Source organism: Sesamum indicum, linkage group LG10 (genome assembly GCF_000512975.1).
Source record: "Sesamum indicum cultivar Zhongzhi No. 13 linkage group LG10, S_indicum_v1.0, whole genome shotgun sequence".
Classification (NCBI taxonomy): Eukaryota; Viridiplantae; Streptophyta; class Magnoliopsida; order Lamiales; family Pedaliaceae; genus Sesamum; species Sesamum indicum.
In genome coordinates, this window is record NC_026154.1 from 1,316,788 (window position 1) to 1,327,682 (window position 10,895).

At 37.1% G+C, this 10,895-nt stretch overlaps 2 protein-coding genes across 3 annotated transcripts; one reads left to right on the plus strand and one right to left on the minus strand.

The window, feature by feature from the left end:
• Nucleotides 23-2,037, plus strand: LOC105171498 (protein SRG1). The gene is made up of 4 exons (XM_011092637.2): nt 23-360; nt 472-719; nt 1,137-1,464; nt 1,566-2,037. The coding sequence occupies exons 1-4, from the start codon at nt 112-114 to the stop codon at nt 1,812-1,814; spliced, it is 1,074 nt and encodes a 357-aa protein (XP_011090939.1). The 5' UTR covers nt 23-111; the 3' UTR covers nt 1,815-2,037.
• Nucleotides 4,207-10,895, minus strand: LOC105171499 (cullin-1). Of its 2 annotated transcripts, none has more exons than XM_011092639.2 (20): nt 10,835-10,895; nt 9,519-9,705; nt 9,329-9,428; nt 8,807-8,992; nt 8,536-8,583; nt 8,258-8,461; nt 8,017-8,094; nt 7,773-7,862; nt 7,597-7,677; nt 7,408-7,470; nt 6,666-6,701; nt 6,509-6,595; nt 6,266-6,415; nt 6,116-6,171; nt 5,905-6,025; nt 5,660-5,821; nt 5,430-5,573; nt 5,127-5,345; nt 4,826-4,993; nt 4,207-4,747 (listed from the first exon to the last, which is right to left on the minus strand). In XM_011092639.2, the coding sequence occupies exons 2-20, from the start codon at nt 9,656-9,658 to the stop codon at nt 4,646-4,648; spliced, it is 2,235 nt and encodes a 744-aa protein (XP_011090941.1). In that variant the 5' UTR covers nt 9,659-9,705; nt 10,835-10,895; the 3' UTR covers nt 4,207-4,645. The 2 variants fall into 2 exon arrangements, with proteins under 2 accessions (XP_011090941.1, XP_011090940.1); XM_011092638.2 differs by having other exon boundaries at nt 9,519-9,708.

The following is a 10,895-nucleotide window of genomic DNA, read 5'->3' on the forward strand; positions in this document are numbered from 1 at the left end:
CTTCTTGCATAATACAGACACTGTCTCATTGAATAACCACAAAGCAAGCAGCAGCATTTCTCTGGACTTTGATACATACAGTTCATAATCTTCTCGACATCTTTGTACTTCATGGCTCCAGCTGCAATTTCTGATATCAAAGTTGGCCACATTGATGATGTACAAGAACTGAGGAAGAGCAAAACATCACAAATCCCTGAAAGATTTATCCGGGACAGGACAGAAAGGCCAACTCTTGACTATTCTTGCACAAACATTCCTGTTGTTGATTTGTCAAAACTTTTTCAAGGAAGCAAAGATGAATTCTGCAATGAAATACTGAACCTGATGACTTCTTGCAAAGAGTGGGGATTTTTCCAGGTGACGATGGCCTCTATTCATATCCCCTCACATGTTTGAATTTGTTTATGTTTGTGGATTATGTGTTTGTTTTTTGGCGATGTAAGTTTATGTCTTGCTTGATCATGGCAGGTGATAAACCATGGGATTGATTTGGAGTTGCTGGAAAGAATAGAAAAGGTGGCCATGGAGTTCTTCATGATGCCTTTGGAGGAGAAACAGAAGTATCCCATGATTCCAGGGACTGTACAAGGATATGGTCAGGCTTTTGTCTTCTCAGAAGACCAGAAGTTGGATTGGTGCAACATGTTTGCACTTGGATTGGAACCCCACTGCGTGAGGAACCCAAAACTCTGGCCAACTAAACCATCTGATTTCTGGTAAAAAGGAAAAAGTAGCCATTTCTGAGTGGTTTTAGTTTGTGTCTGTCTCCCTCATTTAATTTTGGATTAATTACAACAACCGGCTAACTACGTCATTCTCTTTTTACGATTATCAAACGCATTTCTTCGAAGGTTTCATCTTGACAAGAATCGTACAGTTATAATGCGTATAATCATTAGTTACATTAACTCGTAGAAAGATTGCTGTGCTTCAATTTTTCTTACTTAGTTTTTACCGTAAAACGTGCACTCCAAAGTTGCTTTAACCAAGCCTTTTTTGACACACTTTGTTTCCACAGTCAACATGTTGGGTCCTAGTGTGCTTATAAGTTGAAGAAATTATGCAAATAAAGTGCTGCAGATATATTTTTACTAGTGCTCTAAACTTTTTTGCCTCATGTATCATTATTACAGTGAAACTGTGGAGATATACTCAAGAGAAATAAGGAAACTGTGCAAGAATTTGCTCAAGTACATAGCCATAACCCTCAATTTAAATGAGGACATTTTTGAGGAGATGTTTGGTGTGGCTGTACAAGCAGTAAGGATGAACTATTATCCAGCATGCCCAAGACCGGACCTCGTTTTAGGCTTAAGCCCACATTCTGATGGGAGTGCCCTTACAGTTTTACAGCAGGGAAAGGGCAGTTCAATTGGACTTCAAATACTAAAAGACGGTAAATGGATACCGGTGCAGCCCGTTCCCAATGCTCTAGTTATCAATATTGGTGATACCATAGAGGTATCAGACTATGAAAAGATCTTGGTTTTCTTGATTTTTTTGTACAGTTTTCTTTAGTGGGCTTTCTCATTTTGTGCTTTTTCTGTTTGGATTCCAAACAGGTTCTAACAAATGGGAGATACAAGAGTGTGGAGCATAGAGCAGTGACTCACAAGGAAAAAGACAGACTGTCAATTGTTACTTTCTATGCTCCAAGTTATGAAATAGAACTTGGGCCAATATCAGAACTGGTGGATGACAAGAATCCCTGCAAGTATAGAAGGTACAATCATGGAGAGTACAGCAAACACTATGTGACAAACAAGCTTCAGGGCAAGAAAACACTGGAATTTGCAAAAATCAAGAACTGATTTCTCGTACATTAGACTGGCTGAAACTTAGTAGACCTTAAGCTGTAATAATGTGTTAAGTTACTTTATCAGGACCTGTTAACATGATGTAATACAATGCAACTTGTGCTCATGTATATTCATAGAAAATAGTTGTAATGTTTGGTAGTTTCTTGGAGTTTAATGATTAATGGGAACATGTGGGGCTGGTTATTCTGTTAAATATTTGTGTCAAGAATGTTCATTTGTGAGTGCTTTCTTTATGCAATGAAGGGTTCGTATTGTAAGATTCCAACAGGGGTTGTCACCTTTTCCTGTTGCCCCCATTAGATTCCAGCTTCGGAAAATAGCATGTAACGATGAGGGGAGATCAGGGAGGCACCAGCATTACATTGAGTACCCCATGTTTTGGAATGCAAAATGGAGAAGAAACAATTGGCGATCAAGGCTGGCATTGATTAAGATGGAGAGGTTTTGTGAGTGGAGGGGGAGAGAGAAAGAGAGCCCACAATCATGTTTGTCTGCTTCAACTTGTTTGTGCAGTTGGTTTAAAGAGAGCACCATTGCAAGCAATTTGATGGTCTAATGATGTCCAAAAATGAATGCAGAAAGCAAAGGTTTCTTGAAATCATTGGTTAGATGTCCAAAAAGAGTTGTAACAACAGTGGTTCAACATAAAAACCTCAGTTGGAGATCTAATGATTAACTAGGAATTCTACTGACGCAATAAGTTAGTGGGATTTCTCAAGAGGAATGAAATTCCACCATAAACCCACACACAGAAATATGATTTCTTGAATGCTCACTATTCCCCTCTTCTTGAAATAAAAAAACACAAGGCTTCATATTCATTATTGTTCCTTTTATGGCTGAATTAAACTAAGGTTACATTTGGACTAATGAATTTCATAATAAAAAAGATTTGTTCGAATAATTCTAAATTTAAAAAATTTGAAATTATTGAACTTTAATTTTAAATTATGTTTTGTTGAATGTTTATGAATTTTAAAATTCTATTGATCTGAAGTTGTCAACAAAAAAACAGGGGGATCTGATTAGGTATATGTAGGTATTGAGAGGTAAACTGTGCAGAAGTAGCATAATTGACAGGCACTAAGCAGAATCATACCCACATTATACCATTGACCCTGTTTATGGTTTAGAGACACTTAATGCAATTCTAATTGAACCTGTATAGCATAGACATAGCCATAGCCATAACCATAACCGTAGCATGCTGCTATCTAGATTTATGTTGTATTTGATCCTTTTCAACTCTTTTGCGCTCTCATAGGATGATCATATGTTTTTTGAGTTCAATGTTTTAATTATAAGTAGAGAGTCTTGACTTGGAACAAGGTGGATGTATTTTGAGAGCGTTTGGATAGGCAGAAATTAAAAGTGTAGTACCTTGCTATGTGTTTTGATAATGAAACTTCAAATAATCATACCTTTTTATTTGGGAGCGACAACCGACAAGACAATCTATCTACTTTGATTGTCTTCAAGAACAGAATCTAGCCCTTCAAATTTATCACGGAATTTGGGCGTTTTTTTAATTTGACTGACTTTGAATAGTTTTTATATTTTCTTGTGGTGTTGATTTCATGACGTTGTGTGTGGAATGATGATGCTTTTTTGCAGTTGGAGTTATGAAGATTTAGGAAGGTAATGAGATGAAATCATCTTCCAAATAGGGTGACCCCAAATGGTTGGAACCCTTTCTTTATTCAGTAGAGAGCAAAAGACAAAACGTGCAATTTTGAGGCCACCCCACTACAATTGTATTTGTAGGTTGACGTCTGCTATTTCCATTAACTTCACCCACTTTTCTCTCTCTTCCTTCCACGTCAAAGTTTACTCCACAATAAAAGAAAAACACCAAAAAGAGTCCCGTTAAAGGGTTAACTAAACGTTTTCATATTTTACCCTTCGTTTTGTGGGATTTTACCAATAACCTCACATTCTGTTAAAGGCAAAAAAGCATTGCATCTTTTGTCCCCCTCACCAACCGTTCGTTAACTGGGGAGGGCTTGTTTGTTTCAGTGATGGTCTGTCGTTAAAAGTTAACAACAGTTAGTGATGGGGCCAAATATGCAACGTCTTCATGCTTACATTTGTCATTTTTAACACAACACAGAATCATTTTTAAATCACATAAAGTGTAAGTCAAGTATAAGATATATTTATTCTACAGGACTAAGTTTGTAATTATTTAACACAAATTCATTAGGACTAAGTTTTTAAGTTTTTGACATATATATATATGTGTGTGTGTGTGTGGGTGTGTGCGCCAGGGGGGCGGTTTGAAGAGGAATGACCAAGAGAGAACTAGGCAGCAATTGATGGGCCAAACAGAATCTTCCACAAATTTGATGATAATCTGCCCCAAATGTCGCAATGTAAAACTATGAAGCCATTAAAACAGTTTCATGTAACATTACTTCAAACAGAAAGAACACGCATTTGAAACAACAGATGATGCATCTTATACTAAAAGTTGATAGGAAACTGGAAAGAAGACTTAAAACAGCAAACTGGAGGCTGCTTTTACTGAAATCTTTACATTTACTTCATCGAAAAGCCAATCTGAATAAGTGCGAGCATTAAGATAATAAATAACACATCAGTTGGCGCCGAGGAAACGGATGCAAGCTGGATTTGTCTCACTGCTCCGAAATGTCGAATTACACCTATTCCTCAACCTGAACCAATCTTTCAGGATGGTTCTTGCTCGATTTTAGGCCAAAATGTACAAGAATTTACAGTGGTTCGAGCTAAACAGCTCACATTCTCTCACATTTTCTTGCAGCAGCAATAGAGTTACACATTTGATCACCGGCTCACTAGAATCATGCCAAGTATTTGAACAAGTTGGGGTTATCCTTGTCTCTTTCCAGATAGTCGCGAGTGATCAAATCTTCAATCCGCTTTTTGATTGCTTTTACATCCGGCTGCAGGATAGAAAGTTACATATCGGAACTTACATGGACAAATACCAAATAGAAAATAAAGATACATTCTAATGGTACCTTGAACATGCGGCCCAATTGCTCAACGCACTCCATAACCAACTGCTGGTAGCCCAACACTTTCCTGCTCTTCATGATACGCACAATTGAAGCATCAATGGCGTACCGTCTGTCCTTATCAACATCCTCAATGACCTTCTTTTTCTCATCAACGGGGGGAAGAGGGATCTGCATTCCAAGTGAGCAGTTAAGAAACATAATGAAATCAGGTACAAGTGACTCCTTCCAACATTTGTGCTCATCTCTCTCTCTCTCTCACCCAAACTCACACACAAAAGAGAGGGAGAGAGGACATGCTAACCTTGATCCTTCTCATTTTGTCAGTGAACTTTGAATTAAATTCAAAAACATCAGTTGAAGAAATTGTTTTGGTGCTCGGCTCCTTGTTCAAAATCTTATACTTGGCACATGAAAGTGAGTGAAGCAGCCTAACAACATCATCATCTGATAGGTTCAACTGAGCCATTATTTCCTGATAACTCAATCTATCTGAGGCGTTGAAAAGGAGTAGGGCAGCAGCCTGGAAAAATGAGCTGCAATCACTATAATATCAATTTACAGGAATCAAGCTAAGATGAGATGATACCTTGTCCTGCCAAATTACCTGATATGTGGTCACAATAAGTTCTATTGTTTTTGGTTCAAACTTCCCATTGATGTTACAAGTCCCCAAAGAATATATCCATGTAAGTTTTCTGTGCTTTGTTTTTGTCTGGTAGAATTCTCTAAATACTTCAACGCACTTGACCTGGCACAAAGGTCAAAAGGAGAAGGGGAATAAGTCAGTGATATGATGGTTTCTCAGCAAACAACAATTCCCGTCTATAAGCATACCATCTCAGCTGGAAGGTTAAGATCAAAGGACTTGTAGCTTGGCCAGAAACCCGTTGTGAGGACAGTCACTGTCAAGTCGATCCCTGGATTTGCATTTGCATTATTGCTGAGATATTCCTCAAAGCTGGTTTGGTTTTCCCTAGCTAGCGTCAGATCTGTGACCTGCGACAATCAAAAAGTGTAAGAAAATAAAATATGTAATATATGACTCCTGATTAAGAACAGATCATAATATGAGAACTAACCATTCCCTCCATTTTTGAGGTAAACTGGCCACCGCACTGCTGCTTCAACTTTGTCAAAATACTTCTCTCATGCTCATCATTAGCACTTTTATCAAATAATAGGCGCCGTGCAAGCTTTTTCCTGTCAATAATAGCAGAAAAAAGAGTAAGACATAATGCCATCTTGAAAAACAGTAATACTCGGAATCAATCAGTAAGTTGGGAAACTCACCGATAGAATTCAGCAAATAAATCCTTGTCGCTGATATAAGCAAGCAGTTTTACCACCTGAAGATTATTTAGAACCTCAACCACTGCTTTCAACATGCTAATGATACCCAATAAATATAAACTCAAAAAGTGAAACGCTCATGAAATGCACCTTCTCTAGAGTTTCTTCAATAGCTTCATCACTCAATTTTTCACTCCCACCCTTCTTGAGAATGTTATCACAAAATGTGGCAAGAAGCTCAGCACTAGAACTTCCAGCAACACCCTTGTTGCAGAACACTTCAAAGGCCTCTTTGAGAGCCTATATACAGGAAGGATAACGAATAATGACGTCATTTATTGCACGAGTGAAAAGAGAGTAAAGATAAACATGAAGCAATTTCATAAATCTAACCTTGTGAAAAAGAGTGTGATTTACAAAACAGTCATTCACGTATGCCATGAATTTGTCATGGAGCTCAATTACTTTCCTCACAAATACCTGATAAAACATGAAGCACCTTCAAAGTCTGAAACCATACAGAAGACCAGAAAACTAAAAAAAAGGTTACCTGTTCCTGTAATCCAACAATATCTTTCTTTTCTGCCTGTATAAAGACACGTCTCAACATCAGAAGCATGCACAAATATTCAACTATAGGCAGAAAACATATTTATTAAGTCCATTGCATGGTCAAACTTCGCAGAAGTTTCCAATGCTGTCCTCCAAAACAATGTTTTAGATATGGAGTCATATCTCACTTGATGTTGTTAAGTCACTTCACCATATATTATTAGGAAAACCAAAAAGAAACAATGCATTCTGTTGTTTCAGTAAAATGTTCTGTTTTCTGGAGAAAAACTCAAGAAAGATTTTCATTATAACTTCCGAAATTAAACTACATGATAGAAACAATAAAGCATTCAAGTAAAAGCTATTCAAACTGTTCTATGGGCCTAGCTCATGATAATAAAATCTTTCTAAACCACACCATACAGGTATCAACAAATCCTACAACTTATAACTCATCTCAATTGGAGATGATCAAAACCGAACATGAAAATTTGTCATGATAATTTTAGAAGCACTAAGAGATAGAAATTTAAAGACCTTTTGTGTTCAAGAAATGATTGCAAGTACTTCAGAAGAAAATATGTTGATTTAACAATACTGGAAAGAAACAACTCAGAATTTCCTATATTACAAACAGATTAGCATCTAACATAATTAAACAAACGCGTATCTCTTCCAATGGTTGCTAAATAGAGGTTAAATACCAAGAGATCAACTAAACAGAACGAAAAAAAACCAACCTTCTTGTTGCTTGCAGCATCTTCTGCTTGTTTAACCAAAGCTGTACCTTCAGCAGTAACATGCTGTATTTGGGCACCATTACACATTAATATTCAACTATTAACATAATAACTTTACAAAAGTACAAGCAGGATAATTTTGAACTTCGCACTCATTTTCTACAAGGGAAATGCAAAACCAACACAAACCTGCTTAAAAATATTAGCGACAGGCTCTAAGCCTCGAGGTATTTTGGAAAAGAGCCTATACATCCTTGACAAATCCTCTACCTAATGGATAAAGAAAATGCTGGGATTTAGCATCAACAATATCACCCAAAATAAAACATCCAAGCTCAAGCATAAGGATAAAAAAGTTGACATACCTTGTCATCCCGAAGTAATGCATGACAACCTGAGTGCTCTTTCTCTAGCAATTGGGTGGCATACACAGACAACAGCTCATGTTGTACTTTCTACCAGAATCAAAATATATAAAACTCAACCACGATAGGAATATTTAATTGAATCAGAATAACTAAATGCTGAGCAATACAAATACATCCAAACACTTGAGATACCAGCACATTAGAAATGTGGATAACTAATCATCAATGAGTAAGCACAAACCTCCAGCAACTTTGTCTCACTACTTGAATGAAGATAATGTGCAACCCTGTCCTTTTCTCGTTTCAAACACTCCTCAGCCTGGATTTTCATTTACAGAAAGATAATTAGAAACCAGGTAGAAAAGTAGTTTGTACAGAGGTACCCTGTCGCCTTCCTTCCTTCATTATTATGTTTGTCTTTACGAGCATGTACATGTGTTCCTGGGGTTTGGAGTGATTATGAATTGAAAAAGAAAATTTACCTTCATCATATAGTCAGGGCATGAATCATCCAAGATCCAGTTAGAAGCCTTCCGAGAGTAGTAAGCTGCTGTGTCCTTGAGCATTGCCGCTTCAAAGTCATTCTCATAATAATCCATCTGCCCCATTCCAATCTCAACAAAAATATCTAGCACATTCTTCAATAGGGCACGATCTATTTGCTCTCCTTCCCGCTCTTGATCAATCTAGACATAAAAGAAAATACATCAATACATACAAAAATTAGGGTGTATAAAGGTAAACAACAATAAAAACACACCAGTGATATAACAGCATCCCTCACTTTCCCATTTAACTCCTGATATACCTGAAATCCAAATCCAGGTTCAAATAAATTAAAAAAAAAAACTGAAAAGACAAATAGAGAGATGGAAAGGAGGACAAACAAGAAACATGGATAGCACCGAAAATTGGACCAAATTTGAGTTAATCCAGTTTCTATAAAGCACAGTGCAAAATTTAGAGAAAAGGGCAAGTGAGTGAGTGTTTGAGAAAACCAGATATCAAGGAGGGATACAGTCACAAGTTACCAGGTCCCGGAAGCACGTGAGACCAACTTCTTTGAGTGCTGGCAGTGATCTTCTAGCTATGAAGTACCGATCAAGATAATGAAAGAATCTTGAAAGCCACCGCACCATGATTTTATGATTTAACCACCTTTTCACGAGCTCCCTGAGCATGAACTCATCATGCTTCTCTCTTAAAGCAGGCAATACCTAAATGAATAACAGAAAATCCAAAATCTAAGGCTAGAAAAAAAACAGAAATCAATTAGTAGAAACTAAACAGACGAACAAGCCATGCCCGAATAGGACGTACAACTTAACTATGGACCTAATTCATTTCAGGGTAGTGGGAGCAAATTTTCAATTCAGCACTTAAAAATTTTGTTTACAACAGAAGACGACAACTTCAGATACTGGGTTGGACATTTAGAAACAAAAACATTCCAAATAAAGCACACAAAACAATGATGATTTTTTCATGTGCGTCTTTGGCAAAAATATTGGTAATGCTATACCAATAAATAAAACAACCAGATCCAACCCTACCGTTGATTGGATGTACTCTTCAAAAGACTCCCGATACTTGTCATACAATTGCTGAGAATAATCATGTGGGGGCTTTTGAGTACACATGTTGTATATTGTCCTGCAAAATAAGAATCAAGGAAACTCACAAACACTTCATAGATAACAGCCTAAAATCACATGATGGTGATACAGAAAATTATATTAATACGTGTAGAGCATCATGTAGTCCTCCGAGCTGAACTGAGGCTCTGGCAGTCCTTCTAGAATATTTTTCAGTTTTGTAATCCCTTTTTGCATGAAGTCCCATCCTTGATCTAAATCAATTGTATTCCGCTGGTTCATAGTCATCTTCTATACCAGTCCAAAATCAACACAGATCCAGACCAGTTCAAAACCTGCTGTTCACACACAAATAGTAAACCAAGTTGATATCAAGGGCCGACATAAGGATAATTAACTTCAATGTGTGAGGAGAAAAACAAAATTTACCAAGATACTGGATGCAAAAGGTCACCAACTAATAATTACTTTCAACTCTATCAAACTGTGTAAATTCAACTTCAGATATGAAAGTATTGTGTTCGTGAGAACAAAAGTAATCACAACTCACCACGAACAGCAGCCACCAAACCCATCAAATAGATTTAATTTTCTTCACACGTCAAACAAATCGAATAAACAAAATAACAATCTTGGCATGACAAGAAAATGATGAAAAGGGTACATAGGTGGTGAAAAAATGAATAATGAAACTAACTCAACATTCAGTCGATTGATCTCCATAACTCAACAAGAAACACGTATTTTTCCAATGACTATACTACTATACCGAGCAAACATAACACTCCAAGAAAGGAGAAACTAAATATAAGGGAAAATGAAAAACAAAACTTAAAAAATGGTTGCGGCATTAAATTCCAACAGAAAGTTGACTCTGAATCCTTGAATGTTCCTATACTACATCTCCCAAAATCTGCACATAATCGAAACTCTGATAGACTCTAATCGATAGCTTCTATAACAGAAAAATGCCAGAGAAGAGAACATTTAAAACTCAATTATTCCAATTATTCACGAAGCCAAAAATCAACACGCCCATAATTTATCACCAATCAAGGACTGTACAAACTACAGCAAATTCACTTCTACAACCCCACCTCATCCCCAAACCAACCCCCTCCACCCCCCTCCCGGCCCGCCCCAGCATATAGATAAAAATGGAACGCCATCAATAGTCAATAAAAGAACATTAAGAACGTAAGAGTTGGAATAACAAAACCCTAACGGCAAGTAGAATCACAGCTAAATAAGTAAAAATGCTAACCAAAACCCCCTGATTTCAACTCCAAATCAAATCGAAGCTGAAACAACAACGATTAACTCAACATCGCGATCCATAATTAAATAAATTTCAATTAATTCAACATCGATCGCTGCGAAACTACATCTACATACATATTCCTACCTGTTAAACCACACGAAAAAAAAAACACCACGCAGTATACGTATAGAGAGAGGAAGTACCTGAGGAGGAAAGCGAATTGGGGTGAGATGTGAATCTCTCGGGTTTCTTTTCCTCTTTCCC